Here is a 24,631-nt window from a genome sequence, read left to right as displayed (position 1 = left end):
TTAGAATGATGACTCTTCCCCTCATTTCTTTCATTGCTCAGAATGGTTAAAAAAAAAAAAAAGTATAAAACTGATGGTCCTTTGCAAGGACGGTACCCTGTGTGCTCGTTTGGCTTGTTTGTGTAGGCCCTGCAAGTACTTCAGCTCTTAAAACACACAGAAAGACACCGGGGTGGGGGAGTAAAAGGGAGCGGAGGAGGGGGGGGATTGTAAAATACTCATCGTGGAGAAACAGCTTAGAACAGGGGTCTTCAAACTTGGCCCTTTTGTAACTTGTGGACTTCAACTCCCAGAATTCCTCAGCCAGACACGCTGGCTGAGGAATTCTGGGAGTTGAAGTCCACAAGTCACAAAAGGGCCAAGTTTGAAGACCCCGGCTTTAAAGGGATATTACACAGGATGTGTCTGGCTGAGGAATTGTGGGAGTTGAAGTCCACAAGTCATAAAAGGGCCAAGTTTGAAGACCCCGGCTTTAAAGGGATGTTACACAGGACAATGTGTCTGGCTGAGGAATTCTGGGAGTTGAAGTCCACAAGTCATAAAAGGGCCAAGTTTGAAGACCCCGGCTTTAAAGGGATGTTACACAGGACAATGTGTCTGGCTGAGGAATTGTGGGAGTTGAAGTCCACAAGTCATAAAAGGGCCAAGTTTGAAGACCCCGGCTTTAAAGGGATGTTACACAGGACAACGTGTCTGGCTGAGGAATTCTGGGAGTTGAAGTCCACAAGTCATAAAAGGGCCAAGTTTGAAGACCCCGGCTTTAAAGGGATGTTACACAGGACAACGTGTCTGGCTGAGGAATTCTGGGAGTTGAAGTCCACAAGTCATAAAAGGGCCAAGTTTGAAGACCCCGGCTTTAAAGGGATGTTACACAGGACAACGTGTCTGGCTGAGGAATTCTGGGAGTTGAAGTCCACAAGTCACAAAAGGGCCAAGTTTGAAGACCCCGGCTTTAAAGGGATGTTACACAGGACAACGTGTCTGGCTGAGGAATTCTGGGAGTTGAAGTCCACAAGTCATAAAAGGGCCAAGTTTGAAGACCCCGGCTTTAAAGGGATGTTACACAGGACAATGTGTCTGGCTGAGGAATTCTGGGAGTTGAAGTCCACAAGTCATAAAAGGGCCAAGTTTGAAGACCCCGGCTTTAAAGGGATGTTACACAGGACAACGTGTCTGGCTGAGGAATTGTGGGAGTTGAAGTCCACAAGTCATAAAAGGGCCAAGTTTGAAGACCCCGGCTTTAAAGGGATGTTACACAGGACAACGTGTCTGGCTGAGGAATTCTGGGAGTTGAAGTCCACAAGTCATAAAAGGGCCAAGTTTGAAGACCCCGGCTTTAAAGGGATGTTACACAGGACAACGTGTCTGGCTGAGGAATTCTGGGAGTTGAAGTCCACAAGTCATAAAAGGGCCAAGTTTGAAGACCCCGGCTTTAAAGGGATGTTACACAGGACAACGTGTCTGGCTGAGGAATTCTGGGAGTTGAAGTCCACAAGTCACAAAAGGGCCAAGTTTGAAGACCCCTGGCTTAGAACGACTAGCTCCAGAGCTTCGGCTGAGCTCCGCGTTCCTCCTCTTCGGTTCTCAGCTATTTGTTTAAAGTGAAAACAATACGTCTGGAAAAGGAAAAAAAAAATCCCTCCCTTTCGCGCCGCTGATAGGCTCCGCCAGAATAGCAACAGGCCGGGTCACCGAAAAGGGCAAAGCCAGCGGGTAGCGGAAAGAAAAGTTGCTCGCGGATCGCCTTAGTAACTTTCAGATTTCATCCTGCTGCCATGAGAAGAGCGGCGAGACTCAACGCCGATTTGGAGCGCCTGGGGAAGAAGGCGTTTAGTCTCGAAGGGTCCCTGGGCTTTCTCAGGCTCCAGCCATGTTACTCGGGCAGAACCAGGAGGACCTCAGTCCGAAAAGCCAGAGCGTCTCGGAAGAGGCTACCGCAGCCAGAAGCTTTCACGAGCCTCCAGCAGCTCAAACAGGTAAAACAGCCGAATCCCGATTGCGGCCATGCCTGCAGACTTGAGAGACGCAGCTAATGCACGTTTGTAACTTTCCAAGGTCAAGCAACAGAACAACACGAGAGGCAAAATGCATATTAAGAAACAAAATAGCTCGGAACTTTTGCAGTCGTTTTGTCACTCAGTTTTCTCATTCCTCTTCTTTCTTTAGGGCGGTATTGGAAATAACACTGCCAGTATGTACATAGATAGAGATCCTTTTGGCGCGTCAGAAGCCAAAGGAGGCAAAGGAGAAGAATTCTGCTTGGTCTATTTTAGCCCAGGAGCAATTCTGGGGTGATGTATAAAACTAAGCCACCGGAGGGGTGGGGTAATTTTAATTGGGGGCTTTTACTTGTTCAGGGACTGTTGTAATTTTTTAAATCGTTTTTAACTTTTGTATTTCTTGTTTTAATTACCCTGTAAACCGCCCTGAGTCCTTCGGGAAAGGGCGGTATACAAATCTAATAAAATAAAATAAAATAAATAAATAAATGTGCCTAGTCTTGATTTCTAGCGACTGCCTGGAAAATCCCTGCAGTTTTCTTGGTAATGTTTCAGAAGTGATTTACTATTGCCTCCTTCCCAGATTTGAAGGAGTGACTGGCTGAAGATCACCAGCTGGCTTTGGAGGCAGCACTAGAACTCAGGTCCCTCAGTTTCTAGCCTGAAGTCTTAATCACTACTTATATCAACTGGGGTCCCTCAGTTTCTAGCCCCTCATTTAAGCAATAGTAACTAAGTTTTAATACTGTTTTTCCTGGTCCAAGTAAGTCTCCATCTGCTAAGCACTTTGATCTTATCCTTGAACAATGAATGGCCTTTGCATCGTTTTTTTGCATGTGTGCTGTGGATTGTTTATCTTGCGCTTATTTTATTTCCTGCTTTAATTGGACAGACAAGGTGCCTGAACTTATTGTAAGATATAACCTAGAGTGACTGTTGTACACCATGAAAACAACATCTGCCCGCTTGAAGCTTCAATTCGTGGTTGTCTTTCCAAGTATTTGCTGACGATTTTGGCTCTGATTTCAGAACACAGCAAGACTGGCATTATATATGTTTTTAAAAACCCTTAAGATCGCAGTGTCATTATTGTTTCATTTTTGTTTATGCCTACTGGGTCTTTTGCAGATTTCCAAAAGTAACACAAAAGAGCTACATGGGGTGGTATATTCATTTACAATGTGCTGATCCTAAGGATTTAACTTTCACATGACAGCTGAGATACTTGGAATGGCTTTGTGCAGATGACTGTTTTCAATACATATACAAATCCTTTGATGAAGCACTTCTGTTCTAGCCAGTGAATTCATAAAATGCCCTCTTAAAAGCCGACAGCAAGAAAAGTGGGAGGTTGGAAGAGAGCTTGTGTTAGTATGATAAGGACTAATGGGTATGATTGATTAACCTTGAACACTTGCTGGATTAGTTAATTAAGTAAAGAACACAGGCAAGATCAGCTGGCTCCCTTAAGTAAGCAAAGAGCTTAGAATTTCATAGAAAATGGCGCAGGAGATTAACAGAAGAAGCAAGTACACAGGTAGTCCTCGACATACGATAGCAATTGAACCCAAAATTTCTATTGTTAAGCAAGACAGTTTTTAAGTGAATTTTGCCCCATTTTACAGCTCTTCTTGCCACAGTTGTTAAGTGAATACAGTAAAGTTAGTGGCACTGTTGTTAAATGAATCTGGCTTCCCCATTGACTGTGCTTGGCAGAAGGTCACAAAAGATGTTTACATGACCCCAGAACACTGTAACCATCTTAAATATGAGGCAGTTGCTAAGTGTCTGAATTTTGATCGCATGACCATGGAGATGCTGCAATAGTCATAAATGTGAAAAAATGGTCATTTTTTCAATGCCATTGTGACTTTGAACAGTCACTAAATGAATGGTTGTAAGTTGAGGACTAACTGTGATTAGCAAAAAGAAAAAAAAACCTTGGGATAGGGATCCCTACCTGAAAAGGTCTCATGTTTCCATTGCCTGCATCTCAACATCTCTTAACCTGACTTCCCATCTCATCGCAATCCCTGAAGCTGCCAAGGTCGCTTTCCTAGCAAGCAGCAGTGTTTTTGATGGGACCCATGTCAGTCCTTTGCTTTGTTCCATAACAGCATTCTGCTAATGGCAGGGAATGGTACCCATATATTGAATGGGTCAGGTTTGTTGTGGCTTATGGTATTCTTTTGTTAGACTAGTGTTTTTCAAGCAGCCTGACAGCCAGTTTGATCTAGTTGCGGGGGTCTTCATACTTGGCCCTTTTATGAATTGTGGACTTCAACTCCCAGAATTCTTCAACCAGCGTGCCTGGCTGAGGAATTCTGGGAGTTAAAGTCCACAAGTCATAAAAGGGCCAAGTTTGAAGACTCCTGGTCTAGTAGTTAAGGAGACTGTGAGTTCTAGACCTGCCTTAGGCATAAAAGCTGGCTGGAGGACTTTTGGCCAGTCACACCCTCTCAACTTATCTCACCACTGCAGGGTTGTTGTGGGGAAAATAGGTAGAGAAAGGAATATTAGGTATATTAGTTGCCTTGAGTTATTTGTAAAAAATAATAAAGGTGAGAAAAAGGTGAGCAAAGCTTGGTGGTCCCAAGCTGTGTGTACTTCAACTCCCAGAATTCCACAGCCAGCATGTTGTTGCTAAGGTTGAGAAACACTGTATTAGACAACTGGCAGATATCCGTTGCTCTCATTTAAAGAGACACCACACTACAGTATCCATCAATGCAATAGATATTGACCCTTTTGAATTTGAGGGCCCCAGCATCTATCCAAGAATGACATTACCAGATGGTAGGTATGGATAGAGATCAAAATTCCTTTGTTGATAACGGTCTGAATGTGGTTTAGGTTTAGATTATTTAATACTTTATATCCAATTACTCATAAAATACTAGGTCTCATCCCCCCAAAAACATTGATAATGTAATATAATGATGCTGTGATAAGGGCTTGTTTTGTAAATCTGCAACAATTGATTAGATTTTGGGTTGTTTCAAAGGCTTATAGCCACAGAAAGAAGCACTGTAGATGTTAATTTTGCAAGTAGTTGCATACACACACAGAAAGGTGAGTAGTATGTAAAATTCCTTTAAATGTGCTGCATCTACTATAAAGAACACTATTATGTTCATAGTTTATATTAGGAAAGAATGCATAGAAAGGATTTAAAATGTAATCGGATCAGGTTTTTTTAGACTTCTCATTAATGTCTTACATTCTGATTAAAACAATGTCAAGGTTTGTAGATCTTTAAAATGAAATTTTGGATTGGATTGGATTGCATTATATATATAATTTATTCCTAATACTTTTTTGGTGCTGTTTTCTACTTCCTTCTCGTTCACTTTGCTCTATTTCTGTTCTCTTCTTTTTGGATCATTAATTCAGATCAATGAGTCCAAATACACCCTACCTGTATATCGGATAAATCTGTCAATACTGCCTGCCTGAGACTGCTAATATTAGATGGATGTGAGAAGACATAATGTACACAGTATATCATTGATATATATAGGTGCTACACAGGTTCGCAAGTTAGAAGTTAATCCAGCGTTATATTTCAGTAAACTTCCTTTATTTGTTTATCATATTTAAGAACCACTCAGCTCTATTGCAGAGGGACTCTGGGTGGTGTACAGTAAAATATTAAAAGTATGAAATGGTTTATAAAATTTAAAAGAGGCGAGGAACGTTAAAAGTCAGGGAGGACTTTTGGGGAGCTAACCAGGCCCAGGGCTGCAGGTTCCTCTGCGCACCTGAAGCAAAAAACAGAGCCATGTTTTTAGGCCTTTAGGAAGGTCAAGAGGGTGGGGGCCTGCCTCACCTCTAGGGGGAGAGTGTTCCACAGGCCAGGGGCAACGGCAGAGAAGGCTGTCTTCCTGGGCCCCATCAGTTGGAATTCTTTGGTTGAGAAGGTGTGTAACATACTTTTGGTTGAAAAGGTCTGTAACATACTTTTCCTCCTTGACTGGGTGGGTCGGGCTGATGTAACAGGATGAAGATGGTTCCATAAGATAACCCTGCCACATACCATGTAGGGCTTTAAGGGTTATAATCCAAGACCTTGAATTGGACTTGGAAGCAGACTAGCACCCGGAGTATTCTCAGGCAGCAGAGGGGTTATATATACCACTCCTTGGGTGCTCAAGATTGCCTACAGCCACATTTTTTACCAGTTGAAGCTTCTGGATACTTTTCATGGTAGCCGTATAGTTTTCTTCTTCTGAAAGCCATTTGTGTAATGTAGTGAACAGGAGTAGGTAGGAAAGAAAGAAAGCGAAAAAGTAGCTGCCAGAGTTTATTGAGTTGTCCCTCTTCGTTGGAATGATGGAACATCAGTGGGGCTTAGGTGGAGCAACGGCATTCTAGCCTCACTGGGAAACAAAACAAGTTGTTATTTTAGGAGCATGATGTCCATCAATCTGAATTCATTGGCAATAATGCAGCTGGGTAATTTAAGGCTGACTTCTCTACAACCCCCTCTTTCTTCAAATGTTATATGCATTTCTTCACTATGAAGTATGCAAGAAATGCTTCTTCTCAGTGTCATTCCTGTAGCGGAGAAGATGCTGGACAAGACTACGAAAAAGACCCAGTCTTTGGTCAGCCATGAAAGCTCATTGACTGGCTAGTCAGTCTTTCTTAGCCCAACCAACCTCACAAGGATATGGGGGGAAACTGAATGTTCTGTGACCATTGCTTTTCACTACTGAAGTGCTTTTGTAGTTTTTATATAAAAATATATGGGTTTTTTTTAAAAAAAAACCAAACAAAAGATAACATACCTGCTCTGATTTGTTAAAAAAAACATGTTTAATTCTACATTTGAAACTTCCTTAAACTAAGGTACCATGGTGACTATGTACATCCATCCATCAGAATATTCCCTTTTGAGGTGAGAATGTTATGTAAAACAGAAAAAAAAAGTAGTGAGAAAGAGACACACAAGGGAAAAGAAACTTAATGAAATGTAGTTACACTTACACCACTACCATTTGCTATATATATCTTTATACCTATCTTTTGCAAACTCTTAGAGACGGTTGACTCTTCAGCATCTCATGGCTTACTGGGCAAGAGAGGGGAAGAACACATAGACAATGAAGGATGACATGTTTGTCCTCTTTTTGTTCATCACTCTGCCTAAGAGACGGCTAATCTGAAGTGCCTTTTTCTTCACATATATGGAGCACATATTCTTGACTCCTGGTAGAGTGTATTTTTTTTTATCCCATTTATATCCCGCCCTTCTCCGAAGACTCAGGGCGGCTTACAATCTAAGAAGCACAAATCAATGTGCTTAGCAATAGCCTTCATTCTATGTATATGCCTGCTTATTAGGGCTTTCGGGGGGCCCCAAGCGGCATTATTACAAAGTCAGCTTATTGCCCCCAACATTTTGCTAGGTGCTAGGTTTTGCCTCCTTGTATAATGTATATATGCGGTGGCTCAGTGGGTTAGGATGCTGAGCTTGTCAATTAGAAGGTCAGCAGTTTGGCGGGTCGAATCCCGAGTGCTGTGTAGCAGAGTGAGCGCCTGTTACTCGTCCCAGCTTCTGCCAACCTAGCAGTTCGAAAGCACGTAAAAAATGCAAGTAGAAAAATAGGGACCACTACGGTGGGAAGGTAACAGCGCTCCGTGTGCCTTTGGCGTCTAGTCATGCCGGCCACATGACCACGGAGACAACCTCAGACAAACGCTGGCTCTTTGGCTTTGAAACAGAGATGAGCACCGGCCCCTAGAGTCGGAAACGACTAGCACGCATGTGCGGGGGAACCGTTACCTTTTTATAATGTATATGCTATGCACCTTTCTGTTAAGTTATAACAACTGCCTCACTAAATTGTTGCACATATTCCATCTCTTAGAAAAGCCTGAAGATGTCTGCAGCATGCTTCAAGCAGGGTTATGGGCTCTAGCAACTTAATTAAGGTGGAAAGAGGTTCAGGAAAGGGTGAGTCCCATGAACAGCTGAAGGAAAGATTAGAAATCAAAGCCGACAGAAAAGGATTCAGAAAAGCTTTGTATAGAAGCTGGAAGGACCAGAATTCTGCCTCTAGTCCAGGGGTCTTCCAACTTGGCCCTTTTATGACTTGTGAACCTCAACTCCCAGAATTCCTCAGCCAGGAATTCTGGGAGTTGAAATCTACAAGTTGTAAAAGGGCCAAGTTTGAAGACCCCTGCTCTAGTCATTCAAGCTACAAATGCTCTTGAAATTACAGACAATCACCTGTGTCCTGGAGAAGGAGAGAACAGATAGGGGAGGAATAGTATAAACAGTGTTAAGCAACAGAGCAATTGGGACAGTTCTGTTGCTTTGCATTTTAGAAATTTAGTTTTAGATCATGTCCAGGAAAGCCTTTTCACACTTCGGTCTCTAAAGTGCATATTTTCAGAAAGCTGTGCAGTAAGTATGTGTGTGCTGGAGAAGGCCGAGTTCTAAATGTAAAATGTAAATCTAAATGTAAAATCCAAGCTATTGCAAGTCAGCATGGGCAACTAAACATGCTTATACAAGAACAAAGGCAAGTGCCTTCATTTTAAATTTATTGCTTAGATGTTAGTAAACTTCTAATAATAGAAATAAAAAAGCAGGCATTAATCTTATAATAAATCACAAGGCTTCATATAATTCTAAGAAGATGATGCTGTTTTCCATCAAGAATTTGCTTGGAAAGGAAAGAGGATGGCTCAGATCCTTTATTTATTTATTTATTTATTTATTTTATTACATTTATATACCGCCCTTTCCCGAAGGACTCAGGGCGGTTTACAGGGTGATTAAAAAACCAAGATACAAAAGTTAAAAACAAATTTAAAAAAATTATATTTGTCCTTGCATAAATAAAACCCCAGTTAAAATTAAAATTATAACTCAGCTGTCCTAAAAAAGGGCGACAAACAGTTCACGTAGTGTTAATTTGTATGCCGCTTAGAGCCTTTGTTGAATTTGGAAGAAATTTAAATGATAAATAATTTTCTTTGTACTTTATTAATTTCTAAGTGCTTAATTCTGTAGGACCCGATGTACTGTCATTGTCAATGGGTGAGGAGAGTCTTCTGGAATTGGCAGCTTTAATGCATTTAATGAAATAAGTAAATTGTGTAATGTGCAGATTTTAATAAAGTATGGGAAACTGGAGCCATGTCAGATTATGGTTTCTTATTTGCATAGTAGCATTTTAGACATCATCCCCTCCACTTTCTTCTCCCGCGTCTTTCCAAATGTTTGTCATTTGCCTACAATTCCCACTCCTAAATGTTGGAACCACCTGCAGAACAGTGTACTGTATGCCCTAATCTGGATGCTATTTATTGTTTCTTTTTTAGGCTACTTTGAAATATAAATTTAATTTTCTGTTCTTGATTATCTTGACTGAAATATTTGCTAGTTGTCCGCTGTTAATTTTTCATTTACCTGACTCCCCACCCCCCATCAAAAAAATAAAGTCTCTGGTGATCTCCATTTTCTCCATTAATTATTTACAGTATCATTAGATTGAGCAAGCAACTACAGTTTATCACCCTGTTTCCTTATTGCTGGCCTTTCTCATCCCTAGAGCATGATTCACCTAGGCAAATCATATGCTTTCCCATCTGTGATGAAATAGTTGGCAAAAGCAAGCAAAGAGATGAGAAAAGAGAATCCAGACAATACATTGCTACACCAGCAACTTTTTCTAACGCCATAGAACTTTTTAGAACTTTTAATAGAACTTCTATTTCTTTTTTTCTTTCTGGCATTTTTCAGCAGATTCAGGGTCTGTTTTTTTCTGGAGTGTTGATCCATTGGTTGCAACAAAAATCGACTAAACCAGCTTGTCACCTGAGCATGATGTCATGGGCTGAGAGAGAGGGACTGCCCCAAAGACTGCCCCTGCTGGCTTTCCTGCCTAAGATGGGGTCTAGAATTTACACTGCCTTGGTTTCTAGCCTGGGGCCTTAAGCTCTAGATCACAAGTGTCAAACTCGCTGCGTCACCTAACGCGTTGCGATGTATCATGATTTTTTTCGCATTGCTGGAACTATTCGGCATGATGCAACTGGCCCGTAGGCCGGCAGTTTGACACCCTTACTCTAGATCAAAGGAGAGCTCTGTTCCTAATAGAACTTCTAATGCCATAGATCGTTACTACACCAGCAACTTTTCAAATGTCATAGGTCTACTAAGCACCATCTATGAAAAAAGGTTCGTGCAGTGATGTTGGCAGTTTGGGGTCTTTCCAAATATGCTCATTAAAAACCCCAAGAACTGTGCTAGCTTCCAGCAAGTTTCTGAGTACAATTAAAGGTGTTGTCATCACTTGTATAGCCCTACATGTATTTGCTGGACCATTAGCCTCTCTGTCTGTCTTTGGTTTACCTAGTTCTTGTCTTTATTTGACTGGAAAGTGGGATGATTTTTAGATATTGGGCATGTGTTGTATCATTTTTGTAAACTGTATTTTTTAATCACTATGAGTCACTATGGTGACATGAACAGTATACCGCTTATTTAATAAATAAATAATCCATTTTAAAATACTGCCAAAAGGTGGGTAGTTCAATTAATAGCTGATAAAATATACGATTATAATAACAGGTAGCATAAGAAATAAAAGAGTAATTTGTTTTTAGTGTAATGTACACTGAAAAATGGTTCTGAATATTAAGTCAATAAATATGTTTTTTTTAAGTTACTGTTCATGTTTATGTATTGATTGTTAGTATTTTTATGATTAACAAAAGTAAACAAAGTGAAGTGTAGCAGGAGATAATTTAAAAAGGCCAAGTGAAAGGAAATCTAAAGGAATTAAACAGAATAGATTTTGGAAACAACGTATAACACATCTTAGGCAGAATGCCTAGCAAAGAGTACTCAGTGATGCATGGAAAAGTAATCAACCTTTCTTCTGTTAACTGTTTTCAGCCATTATTGTTGTACTTGAGCATCTCGGTCTCTCCCTCCTCTTAATGATGAATATGGTGACGTGTAACTGTTCCTGGGCCCATTGTTTAACAACAGTGCAATTAATGGAACACACATTCTAACTCTTATAAAGACCAACTTAAAGTGGATATTAAAATGTGTCTCAACCTATGTCCAACGAGCATAGTTAAATAGCATTTTAATTTTTTTATTCAGAGTTTTACCTTTAAAATCAGAAATTAAAGTAGCTTCTAATATTTAAGGTAGTGTGGACAATCAGCAAACGTAGGATTTTTTTTTTAAAAAATCATAAACAGTACAGATTAAAGGCCAAATGATTAAGCAAGTGCATAAGACAAAACAGTCTGGTTAAGCTAAATTTTACACAGAGAGAGAGAGAGAAACACACAGAGAAAAACAAAATTAAATTGCGAGATTTGGCAGATTCTAGGTTTAGGTAGAATATGGAAAATCATCTGCAATCTCTCATTTGGATAGTTTTTAGGCCAGGGTGTCTCTATGCCTCTCCTATGAGGTCTTTTCTGGGATGTGTTGTGATTTGTTAGAAAAACACAATCCAGTGCAAATAAATGGTACCAGAGTTATTATCTGAACAGTTTCACATTGCATACATTCCTTCAATGGGAACTTCATGTTAATTCATGTTTGCAATTTAGCAGTTTTAATATAATTAACCTAGGTCCTTTCCTAAATCTTAAATCTAAAGGATGAAAAAAAGCTTGTGGAAAATTATTTAAAAATAAGAAACGTAAAAGAAAACAATTACTTTCATAATAAAATGGTATCTTGAAATTAGCTCCATTTCTCAGGTTTCCAGTTGTCCATTATTCTGGCATCCCAAACAATCCCATGTTTTGGTAAAAAAATAATAATTGTGGAGATCAAAAATGTTTGTTGTGAATACTCCTTCTAGATCAGTGGTGGTGAACCTATAGCACGTGTGCCAGAAGCGGCACTCAGAGCCCTCTCTGTGGGCACATGCACCCTCACCCCAGCCCTGCCTCCTCCGCGGCCCCCTCATCAGCAGCCCCCCCAGAGGAGAGTGGCCCCTGAGCGGAGAGCAGCGCAGCCAACCACATGGCAGCTGGGCAGCAGGGAAAAGACTCTGCCCTCGCGCCCCATCGCGCACAGATGATGCAGGGCGCGGGTAGAGGGTGTGGTCACCATGGCGCTGCAGGGCCACCTGAGCGATCGGCGGGCCGTGGAGGTGGTGGGTGGCCTGGCAGGGGGGGTGGGGGCAGGACAGGGGTGGAACAGGCAAGGCGGAGTGATGGGGGCAGGGGTGGGGCGGTTTTGGGGCACTCAGTCTCTAAAAGGTTCACCCTCACTGTTCTAGATGTACCATTTCAACCGTAACCAGCATATTCTATTGACTTTTTGTTTATGACCAAGAATCTTGGGTGGGACTCCACTCATTAGCAGACCCAACTTCTAGTTTGGGTCCAGAAAACTCTGCCACAACTTAATCATGACTATTTCCTCAGCTCAGTTCTTAATTCTCTGGGCTCATACAGCAGCATGCTGATTTTTGAAATAAGAAAGGTTAATCTATTTAAAACTCTTTTTATAGAATTCTCCATTGTAACTGCTACACCATCTTAGAAAAGTATGGTTTCTAAGGTATGTTTACTGCTGCTACAAAACTAAATGGATTCTTCTCATATCCTTTAATTCCAGGTTGTGGGATGTTCACTCTCCTGTCTTCTGTCATTGCTGCCATCAGTGGATTTTTGATGGGTTATGAGCTTGCAGTTATCTCTGGAGCTCTTCTTCAGCTAACCAGCATCCTAACACTTTCGTGCCGACAACAAGAAATAATTGTAAGCACAATTCTTGTTGGTGCCTTGTTAGCTTCAGTAACTGGTGGAATCCTGATAGACAAATATGGGAGGCGATTTACCATTATGTTGTCATCTGCTTTACTAGTTGCGGGCAGTCTGATTCTGATCATTTTTGCCTCCTATGAACTACTTATAGTGGGACGGATTGTGATAGGGGTTTCCATTTCCCTTTCTTCAACTGCAACCTGTGTGTATATCGCAGAGATTGCCCCGCAGCACAGAAGAGGCTTGCTTGTGTCTTTAAATGAACTCATGATAGTTACGGGCATTCTCTTTGCCTACATTTCTAATTATGCCTTTGCTAATGTATCCCATGGTTGGAAGTACATGTTCGGCCTTGTTATTCCACTGGGGGTTTTACAAATAGCTGCTTTATATTTTCTTCTGCCCAGTCCTCGTTTTTTGCTTATGAAAGGTTTCGATGAAGCTGCTAGTAAAGTACTTGGAAAACTCAGGGCAACTTCAGACACTACTGAAGAACTCACCATGATCAAATCTTCCTTGAAAGATGAACACCAATACCATTTTCTGGATTTGTTCCAATCCAAAGACAACATGAGAACACGGATCATGATAGGGATTTCTCTTGTTTTTTTTGTACAAATAACTGGACAACCCAACATCTTGTTCTACACATCCACTGTTTTGAAATCAGTTGGATTCCAGAGCAATGCAGCAGCTACTCTGGCCTCAACCGGGGTTGGAGTGGTTAAAGTGATCAGTACGATACCAGCCATTCTTTTTGTGGACCACGTAGGAAGCAAGACATTTCTCTGTATTGGCTCAGCCCTCATGTCAGTGTCATTGATCACCTTAGGATTAGTGATGCATAATATACATGTGAATGTCACCAATGTCTGTAAAAACCAGTCTTTGGAAGAGATCCTGTTTCAGGGAGCAGGAGCAGTGACCTTCACCAATGAAACTTTTAAGGAACGTTTTGCTGGCACGACTTTATCTGTTAAAAGTTCACAGTGGAAGGGTGAAATTGCTGACCCAGAGTATCAGAACAGAACAATATTGGCAGGAGACAAACTGTTCGCCAGAATGCATTCAGAATCCCAGGTTGCAGTTGAACCTGCAAAGGTGCAACCCTTTCTGAAATGGCTCTCTTTGGCTAGCTTGCTGGTTTATGTTGCAGCTTTCTCCATAGGACTTGGACCAAGTAAGTGTTACATATATTGCTTTGCATATTGTTCTCTCATATTTTGATGTAGTGTTAAGATGCTTGGATTGATATTACTGAATAGGGAAGTTTTGCAACAAAAATTGTAAAGCAAAAGCTTTGCTGATATGCCAAGACAGTATGACGTGCCACATCTTCTAGGACAGTGGTTTTCAACCTGTGATCCACAGACTCCTGGGGGGGGGGCGGAATGTCCCAGGGGGTCTGCGAAGGCTTGAAGAAATGTTATGTTTTATGTCTTTGAATTAAGTCTTGGTAGTCCTTTGCCACAAAAGATATTTAAAGGGGATCTGTGGTGAAGAAAAGATTGAAAACCACTGTTCTAGGAAATAGATTTGTTTGCAAGCAGTTGGATCACCCAGATCAGTGTTTCACAGCCTTGCAGGCTGGGGAGTTCTGGGAGATGAAGTCACACATCTTAAGAGTTGCCAAGGTTGGGAAACACTGACCCAGGTGAAAAATAAATGTAATTTGGCCCTCAGAAAGGGTCTGTGACAACTTTCCATAGCCAACTCACTCATGGCCATGGCAAGTTGGCTGCGGTGAGTTGGCCATGGGAAGTTGGTCACAGTGAGTTGGCTGTGGCAAGTTGTCTTATTCCCCTCAGAAGCTTCTGTTTATCGCACTAGTAAAAAATACTTTTAAGTTGGAGGATACATTTTATGGTTTAAGAATATGTTTTGGGTGGTTTCCGTAGATCAGTTCAGAGAATGGTTGCCATTATGAACATGGCCAGTCACAAAACATCCTTTATTTGAAAACAGGCTGGTGATATCATATGCCATTATTTCCTCTAGCTCCTGGAGGATATGTACCATTGCTTTTTCTCAGGATAAGAAAATGGATAAGCTTCTAATCAAAGATTGGGCTGCAGCCATTTACTTTTTATTGGCTTAGGATAGGCTATGTTGTGCGAAAGGCATTTTTGAAATAAAGACATTAAATTAATTGATGCTATGCTTTATATAGCATCATTATATTTTTCATTGAAAACATCTTAACCAAAATAAATAGAATCTAGATAGGACAGGGAATGGCTGACTTCAAGGAAGATTTCCTCAGGAATATTAATACTTCAGGGCATGTTGCTATCTCCTAATCAAACCCACACCTCCTACCTTTGCACCACTGTGGACACAAAGTGAAATAATACCGGTGGCTGGTGCCCACATCACAGTAAGTCATTATGTGATCTATTTGAAAATAATACGACACTAAGATATTGTGGTTTGTAGTTTATGGTTTATGATTCAGGTTTACAGTATGTGTGAAGCCAACTAGATTTTTAAAAAGTCATTGATTGGTTTCTAACAGAAAGGTCTTTTTGCCTTGTAAAAACCATGATAAACAAATGGGCGGCTGATCAGTGTTGTTCTTGTTTGTGTTACATAGTAATAAAAGAAATAAAGAGGATTTAAAAAATCGGTTTTACATTCTTAAATGTGATTAAATCTAATCCAGCAACTCCTTTTTGCTTTCTGTTTTAGCCTAAGTTATTCTAAATTATTAGCAGCTAGTGAATTCAGGCATCGGTACTCTCAAAAATGAAGAATGTTCTTTTGTTCGTATTTGTTAGTAATTTCTTTGGCCATCTCCTAAAATCTCAAGAAACCTTTTCTCTTCATTATCTTGATTCCACTGTAGTATTTCAGAGCATCAAGTGGAAATGAAAACTTTAAAATGTCTGTCTCTTTAGCATCTTTAGCAAATTAGATGTAATGAATAGTATGGTAGCTTGACTATCCAACATTGATTAAACCCTTCCTTTCACTTTTTAGATAAATTCTACTTTGAGTAATGTCTGAATCACAATTATTAATACTTCTATTAATGTGAAACAGTCTGCATCTCCAAGGAAGGCTGCTGAAAACCAAACAAAAACAGGCCTCACCTGTTCTGAATAATAGATGTGAAAAGATACTAGCATAAATTTTGTTGCCTTATATGTTATGTTGGTAGGATTACTTGGCTTCAAATGCTCAGTGACAATAAATCAAAGCCACAGACTAGAATGGGGCACTGTTATATTCTAGTTTCTATTCTATAATTGCCTCATTCCAAACTAAAGTCATACTTGAATTTCTAGAGACCTGGACTCAGTGGTCGGTTCAAATATGTGAACAACCGGTTCTCTGAGTGGATGCCACTTCCGAAAGTCCTTTCTGTGCCTGGGCCAGAACTCAACAAAAAATTAGCTACCGCTTCTGCCAAACTGGTGCAAACCAGTTGAATCCCACCACTGCCTGAACTGTGCTTAAGACTAATGTATGGGCCTCTCACTATTTTCATATCCCCTCTTTCTGCACAGAGCAGAGCAAGGAGGAGAAGCCCCCAAAGTGAGGAAACAATATGGAAGCAACAATGATTTGAACTGCTTTTGCTTCCTTCTTAAGACCGAGATCTGTATTTAGAAATTACCTGTGTCATTTAGGAGCTTAAGTTTAAAGGTAGCTAATTTTGAGATGTTACTGTTCCTCAATAAAGGAAAATTAGATAATAATGATTTCTAAAACATCCGGAGTACTACTTCAACACCATTGGCATTGACAAAATCATTAATTGCAGAAGGCAGCTTTACGTGGAACAGCTTGTTTCCTAATTTTAATATTAATAAACAACAACCTCTGCCTATCTGGGCCCTTGGGAAGGACTTGATAGGTGGAAGAAAATGTCACATTCAGTCTAAATATCTGGCTGACTATGTGGCCAACCATAATTTTTCAATTTGTATGGCCATCCATCTCATCTAAGTGAACTTGGGTGGCTCAGAACAGGTAAAAACAATGGAAATGGGGAGGAGGGTAGTCGTTTGTTTAGATTGCAACTAAGCAACCAAGCATTATGGTGGCAATGTTTAACATCCAAAATAAAATTAAATGGGTGTCCCAGATACATGTTTAGAAAAGAATTATTCTCCCTGATCAGCAAATATACCTAATCCAGTTAAGTCAATGGAGACAATAAATCAAAAGACTTTCATTTGGTCTCCATGCCTACTTGGGAAGTCCTTCAAGGTCATAGAGGGGCACCTTTTATATAAGTCAGCTTAGAATGTAGTTTCAAAGCACAAAAGTCAGGTGGTTGTTTATGACCTGGAACAAAAAAAACCATTGTTTACTAGAGACTACAGTATAAGCTGCTTTATTTTTATATTTTAATCACAATATCCAAGCATTTCCTGCTTGGATAACCTGCTGGGTTTTTTTTTAAATGTAGCTGTATCATTTATGTGACTTTTTTTTTTAAAAAGTAACTCCTAAAATAAAAATTCCAGTTTTATTATCTGTGGGTATCTTCATTCTGCTGCTTCTTGAACCTCTGCTATAGTTGACAATCTAGAATTTAATGGAACTATGAATTATAAGATCAGGGTAGAAGAGTGTGAAACTTGACTAGCTAATGATTTTATTTTATTTCAGTGTCGTGGTTGGTGTTAAGTGAAATATTTCCTGGAGGGATCAGAGGAAGAGCAATTGCTTTCACATCAAGCATCAACTGGGGGGTTAATCTCCTCATTTCATCAACGTTTTTGACTATAACAAGTAAGTCTGCTGTGGCTGGGGAATTAGCATAGTCAGCCTTTTTCTCTGCTTGGTATCCTTTTAAAAAGGCAGAAATATGATGAATTGTGGCAACTTTGAGCAGAATTCCAGGAAACTGGGAAAGTCCAAAGAATTGTGCATGCGTCATTGCTGGAGGTTTTAACCATTTGTCTGAGATAGTAGGAGGATTCCTTGCTCTAGACAGGGAGTTGGAGAACAGGTCCTCTGTAGCCAGAAGGATATGTTTAATATTATATGACAAAAATCACTCTCAGAATAAAAGTAACGTAAAACAGAGAAAATAGTCATTACCCCCATTTCCAAGGTAACTTGCAGTATGTTTTCAAAACAAAGAATTGGCTTTCACAGGACCAATCCAGGATCTACCTTAGTCATTGGGGGATTGGATAGAGAGCCCAGTGCTGTTTTGCACACAGGTGTTTGTAAAGATGGCAACTATTGATGGGTGACTTAAGGCTTGTCTACCAACCGGGAAGCTTCTGTCATCTTAACAAGAATGGCTTTGTCATTTTAGAAATATATCCTAGGTCCTTTTTACAATCAGAGCATCCACCAAATGTTTTGTGTGATCAATGGATCCACAACTGGGTTTCCGAACACCTGGGTTCTTCAGTAGGCTCTGGAGGCAGGAATGATGTGAGCTCGTAAAACTTTATGTATCCCTGTGGCTCTTTTGTACAATCTTGTTGCTTGTATAGTTTTAGACTTGTTTTTGTAAATCGGGATGTAAGTTGTCTAGTGACGTTTTTGACTGGAGTGCCATATAAATCCTGTGAATCAGTTGATCAGTCAACCCAAAAGATATTTTGAAAAAAATACCAAAACAGCCTTTTCAGTGCATTAGGGCCAGTTCCTCAAATTATATTTTTAGCATAAAAGTGTTTACAACTCAAGAGTTCAGCTGCTCAAATATGCAGGCTCATTAAAAAATAGAGAACAGGTAGAACTTGCTTACTAATTGCATCATGCAGCGACCATTCAAAGTTACAACAGGACTAAAAATACAATTTTGCAACCGTGGCCCAAGGAAATGTCTTATTTGTTTTAGAAAAGGAATATTTTCAACCCATCAGAAAATAAAGCAATGTGTTCTTCAATACAGATTTATGACATTTTATAACAAGAGTAGTACTTTTAAATATTTCATAATATCCTTTCTAGTATCTGCTATAAAGTTTTGTTTTGTAAGCTAGTAATTTCTATATGTTGAAAATAAAACACATAGAATGTTTGTTGAGTGTTTTTCAATGTCGAATTGGTTTTGCTGTTGCTGTTATTCTATGTACTAATACTCGTATGTTATAGCAAATCTTGGGTATACTCAGCTTATTTGTCTAAGAATTTATGTACCTAAGGTATCTGAGTCAAACAATATTTATTCTTTTTAGACGTACTTGGCTTACCCTGGATATGTTTCATTTATGCGTTAATGAGCCTAGCTTCATTAGCTTTTGTCATTATCTGTATACCAGAGACAAAAGGATGTTCTTTAGAGCAAATATCCATGGAACTGGCAAAACAGTAAGTACAAAGCAATATGCACATATATTGTATTTGTTTACATACAAGTGTATTACAGGTAGTGCTTGACTTACATCCACAATTGACCCCCAAATTTCATTTGTTAAGTGAGTTTGCCCTTTCTTGCCACAGTTGTTAAGTCAATCACTACAGTTGTTAAATTAGTCAAAGTGTTGCTAAGTGGATCTAGCTTCCCCATTTTCTTTGCTTGTCAGAAGGTCACCAAAGGGGATCACGTGATCCCAGGACACTGCAACTGTCATAAATCGTCAAGCGTCTGAATTTTGATCACGTGACCATGGGGATGCTACAATGGTCCTACGTGTGAAAAAAGTCACTTTTTCCAGTGCCGTTGTAACTTTGAACAGTCACTAAACGAACTGTTGCATGTCAAGGACTACTTGTGCTATAATTAAAGATTCATTCATCTCTGGCGAAAAAGTCATAACACATCTCTCTGGATTTATAACAAAGTTACAGATGGTGATGGATGTAGGCTTGAACACAGCTATGCCACAGTTTTATGCTTTGATGATTCTCTGAAATGGAGAACATCTGACGTCTAGTGGACAAGTGGTAACATATTTTACAGTACTACAAAATAATGTCAGACTAAGAGTGAATGAAATTGCCAGCTACCCACACAAGTTATGCAAGCATTCCATCGCTGCCCCAAATTTCAAACCTGAGAGTTGTGTTCCTAACTTTTCTGTCCACATTTGGCTTTTTAAAACAATTTAAGAGAAGGTGCCATTCAAATAGGCCTCTTTGAAAACCTCTTTTGAAACTGACAATGTCTTAGCAGCAGCGCTGATGCAAAGATGTTATTATTATTAAAGTATAGCTGGTATTTTTGATTGATTGTTTTTAACTTTGCAGTGTTAATATTTATAAAAATTATAATTTTTATAATTTTGTTCAACTGGGCAGGTTATATTGTGGAGGCAACATATTTGGCCTCCTGAGGTAGCATAGGTCACTTTGTCTGCAAGAAGCCTCTCAACACTTAGAGAAAGGTTTTGCACAGCTGATCTTGAGTTTGAAGATTATGTGTGCAGAAACCTTGGTTGGGCATGTCAGAAAAGACACTTAGATCAGCATGTCACAGAACAATGTGAGATTCAAGGTACTGGTAACGGTGTTCAAAGCCCTCCATGGCATGGGGCCGGAGTACCTTAGGGAACATCTGCTGCCGGCATCAAGCTCCCTGCGTCCTGTGTGTTCCCACAGAGAGGGCCTCCTCAGGGTGCCACCGATCAGAGAATGTCGATTGGTGGCCCCCAGGGGGAGATCCTTCTCTGTGGGCGCTCCGGAGCTGTGGAATCAGCTACCGGTAGAGCTCCGGATGGCGCCCGATCTTCGCTCCTTTCGTCGCGATCTCAAGACGTTTCTGTTTGTACAAGCCGGCCTAGCCTGATGGGGATTGGTGGGGTTTTTTATTGTCTTAATTTTTAACTTGGATGTTTTAGAATTTTATTTCAACTGTTTTAACATGGGCAATTATTTAATCTCTTTTTAACGTTTGTATTTAGTATTTTATTCTGCCCTGTGAACCGCCCTGAGTCCTCAGGGAGAAGGGCGGTATATAAATATTATTAAATTAAATTAAATTAAATGTGGTAGCTTTAATTTGAACTGGGAAACTAGGGAAATAACTGCTGCAGTGGTGGGAATAGCCCTGCTTTAAGCAAGAAATATAAGCACTGAACTTCAAGAATTTGACGCCCTTCATCAGCCTATGTATGCAGTGTCGTGGCAGTGTGTCCCTTGCAAAAACCTAAATACAAATTCTTCAAGAGTTTAAAAGGGAGTAGAGAGCAGACGGTTTTATGGTAGTCAAGCAAAGCACGTGAATATGCATATTAGCTATTTTAGAATTTACTTGCATAGATAATTTTTTTAGAACTTCTCTTTAAAATCTTAAATGTATCACGAAGTATTCTGTACACAGATGGAGCTGGCTAGATATTTGGGAAATTGAAATACCCAATATCTAGAGTGTACCACCTTGAGGAAAGCTGCTACGTATACCGTATGTCAATATTCTTTTGAAAATGAATTGCATGTGATGATTATCATGACAGAAATATTCCATTCCATTTAATAACTTCTAAGCTGCTGACACAGCATGGATAAGGACAAAAAGCAACACTAATCCCAACTGCCACCCAACATTTTTGGACCAATGCACACTTCTGGAATTTTGAAAGCCTGTTTGCACATTTACAAAATAGTTGGACACACCCACCATGGCCCATACACCAGAAAGCAAGCAAAACTGTAGCCACCCATCATTCTATTTTCTAGGAATCCTTCTGGGATATATGGGGGTTCAGAAACTTTAATAGAAATAAAAGTATTGCTGGAAATTGATTCCTGATGCTTTGCTCCACTCTAATTCCCATTCATTTTTTTTTAAATATAGAAGAGTCTTAAATAAAATCAAGGACAGAGAGTTTGGTAAAGGTACGTTTTTCCTTCCAAGTTGGAACCCAGGATCTCAAGGCAAAGCTTCCCAAACTGGGGGTTGCAAGTGGGCTTTGTGTATGTCCACTCCCACTCTGGCTGGACCAGGACATACATGGGAGCTCAGTGCTGGGTTCCCCTTCTTTGTGCTCATACCAGCAGCTCTTGCAAGACCTGAACCAGCTGTTGACCACTGCCTTAAGGCAACCTGGCAGAGTCTTCATCTCTCCCCTCTTCCAGGGATGGCTTTTCCTGGATTTGATGCTGGACCCTGGTAGTGCATGTGCATATTCACTCCAGGAAACCTGGTCATTGAACCTCTTGCAGAAAACAGTTTTGCAATGGGGAGCCAGTTTGACATCCCCCAGGAAAAATCTGCTTTGGAACAGAGGGAAGGTAAGATTGTAGAGTGTCACACAAATTCAGTATTAAGTATTTTGGAAGGTCACGGTACCCCAAAGTTTGAGGATCTGTGTGTTTTGAGAACCTTACGTTAAAGATCGTGCTGAAATGTTTCCTCTTTTTCAGAAAGCACGCCAAGAATCCTTTTTGTTGGATGAGCCAGCGGCAAGACCAGTTGATTGGCTCAACCATAGAACTTTCTAATAAAGATGTCAATGAACAGTTCTTCTAGGCAGAAGCAGAGGCAGATGGCTGAGTCACTACGACCAGAAGAGCTAGCTTTCCTAATGGACAAGATGGTAGAATTCGTAGAAATCCTGCCACTACATCTGAACGCTTAGTGTCTTAATCTAAATTAGCTTTCTCTGATTTTATTTTAGAGGACTTTTTTGGTCAGTCAACATTATAAAATAATGAATTTGCACATTTTAAACACAGAGTTGTCAACCTGTAATGATATCTCTATGGAACATAATATAGTCAATAATACAAAATGAGATATTTGTGCAAACTTACCTTTTAGGGAGTAAAATCTTTTGGTCATGCTCAGCACCCTTGTGCAACTGTACTTATGCTTTTTAGGCCTAATGGTATTAGCCAAGCTATTTAAAAGGAAGGACACCGACTATTGCTTCATGCTACGTCACGAACACACAAAGTGTATCACAGGCAGTGCTCAGATTATAACCAGTTGTTCAGCAACCATTCAAAGTTACGATGGCACTGAACGAGGGGGACTAACGACTGATCCTTGAAGTTGCGGCTGTTGCAGCATCGCCGTGGTCACGTGATCATGATTTGGGCACTTGGCAGCCGGCTTGCAATTAAATCAGTTGCAGCATCCTGCAGTCTCACGATTGCCATTTGTAACTTTTTCTGTCTGCTTCCTACAAGCAGTCAATGGGGAAGGCTGGTAGGGAAAATCACAAGTTGCTCTCACAGCCGTGCTCTGTAACACCTGCCCGTGGCATCTGCCTAGCCTCCTGTGCTTTATTGAACCTGCCCATGACATCCACCTGCCAGTGCTCAATAGTGTATGCCTATGGTACCTATCCACCTGTAGCTGCTGGCCTGCTGGCAGTCCTGTTCCCATGTTGCAATCATGCAACATCCTTGTTTAATGACCTGTGTCATTCTGGGGTTAAGGCAGCAGTTGGGACTTCGGGGATTGCCATTACTTAGCAATGCAGTCACATGACTTCACACTTTGACCACATTACTAGTGACAGAAATTCCATTCCCAACTGAGTTATCATACCTGCTTGGCAATCTATAATGGCTGCCTAGGTAGAGAATCTACCCTCAGGTCATTAAATCTGGGCAAACGGCAAGATCTGGATGTAGGAAGCTATAGTTAAATTTGAATCTAGTATTGAATTGTGGCTTAGAGTTACTTGCACAAGTATCTTATTTGAAAGCTTCCCTTTCTTCCTGGAGCTGAAAAAAATTTGATTTGTGGTTTAAATTAAACATTTTCTTTTATGTTTCAAGTGGTATTGACCTTGTTATATTTTTTTAAAGCAAACTAGTAATCAAAACCAGATGGTTTAAATCATGTTTTGTTGTGATTTGTCTATTGTAGAACTCAAAAGATTGCCGCCCAGGTGAACCAAAATGAGAAAGGGTCTTAAGCAATTCCCCTTAGAGAAAATGGGAGCTTCTTATTGTATCTTAGAATAAAGGCAAGTAAGGATAAAAATCATGATGGATGTTTAGAAAATGTTTGCCTAAACTATGGTATTCGAAATCAAAGTTGTCCAATGGAGCTGAATGGTGGGAAGGTTTGCACTCGCTACTGTGGCTGGCCTTTCCACAGGCATTTGTTGGCTATTGTGCAGGAACACTGGCCTTGCAGTGCCATTGAACTGAGTCAATGCAATATGCGTTGTTTTGGCCTAGCAATATGCTGGGCTAGTTTAAGCCAAGAAATAAAGGCTTCCAGTTTCTTACTAATGTTCACACCACAGAATGAGCAGTTAAGAACTTGAGGCTTTTCAAGACATATTCTGGTACTATTGAACTACGGTTTGCTTTTAGGCTTGAAAACAACTTCTCTGTTTTAAATCGTACAAACTGTACAGGTTACATCAGCCTTAAATAATGACCAAAACCTCTCTGGGTTACCAGCTCAGAATTTTAAGCAGATTAGGAAATTCAAAGAAAAAGGATACTGTCTTGTTTTAATGGATGCTTAAATGTGGAGTGGGTAATCTTAGCAGGCTAGAAGCCCAGATGTGACATAAGGCAACTAGAGGTTTTATCCAGTGATAAGTACCCTCACACGTGAAAAAATCCGCATGTTTTTGCCAGCTGCACTACAACCACCAAGGAGGAAAATCTGAAAACCTCTATTATCTCATCCTTCTTTGGAAATGATCCTCTTCCTGAATAGCCCAGAAATTCTCTGGGTGAAAGCATTTCTAGATATGGCAGGTGGTAATATGATAGAAGATGGGGGTTCAAGCCTTACATCAGACTACATCAAAGTATCTGCAGGTGAGTTGCCCACTTTTGTGTTGAGTCCATGAAGACTGAATCTTTTTTTCTATTAGATTTCAGATTAAGAAATGAAATTATTGTTATAGTAGTCTTGAAGTGTCTGATCTTTTAATTTTGGATGAGAAAAGACAGTGATGTTTTAACATTAATAAGTAGACACTATGAATCAGCTACTTGTAATCTAAAGTAGCTTACTGCTGCTCATTATTTTTGTCCCC

General features: G+C 40.2%; 1 protein-coding gene across 2 annotated transcripts; it reads left to right on the top strand.

Moving 5' to 3' along the window:
* The first annotated feature begins 1,724 nt into the window (after positions 1-1,724).
* On the top strand, positions 1,725-23,745 carry SLC2A12 (solute carrier family 2 member 12). 2 transcript variants are annotated; one of them, XM_083353170.1, is made up of 6 exons: positions 1,725-1,976; positions 12,613-13,941; positions 17,382-17,504; positions 18,914-19,046; positions 21,472-21,512; positions 22,041-23,745. In XM_083353170.1, the coding sequence occupies exons 1-6, from the start codon at positions 1,871-1,873 to the stop codon at positions 22,070-22,072; spliced, it is 1,764 nt and encodes a 587-aa protein (XP_083209296.1). In that variant the 5' UTR covers positions 1,725-1,870; the 3' UTR covers positions 22,073-23,745. The 2 variants fall into 2 exon arrangements, with proteins under 2 accessions (XP_083209296.1, XP_083209295.1); XM_083353169.1 differs by lacking the exon at positions 21,472-21,512.
* The last annotated feature ends 886 nt before the right edge of the window (positions 23,746-24,631 follow it).

This window comes from Vipera ursinii (genome assembly GCF_947247035.1).
Source record: "Vipera ursinii genome assembly, chromosome: 1".
Lineage (NCBI taxonomy): Eukaryota > Metazoa > Chordata > Lepidosauria > Squamata > Viperidae > Vipera > Vipera ursinii.
Note: the sequence above shows the minus strand (reverse complement) of the source record. Positions and strands in the feature narration are given on the sequence as shown.

Bases quoted from the DNA above. Each gene is read 5' to 3' on its own strand.
- SLC2A12 (XM_083353169.1), top strand. From the start codon at position 1,871: ATGTTACTCGGGCAGAACCAGGAGGACCTCAGTCCGAAAAGCCAGAGC. The intron at 13,942-17,381 runs GTAAGTGTTACA...ATTTTATTTCAG, and splicing joins CTCCATAGGACTTGGACCAA to TGTCGTGGTTGGTGTTAAGT. The intron at 17,505-18,913 runs GTAAGTCTGCTG...TATTCTTTTTAG, and splicing joins AACGTTTTTGACTATAACAA to ACGTACTTGGCTTACCCTGG.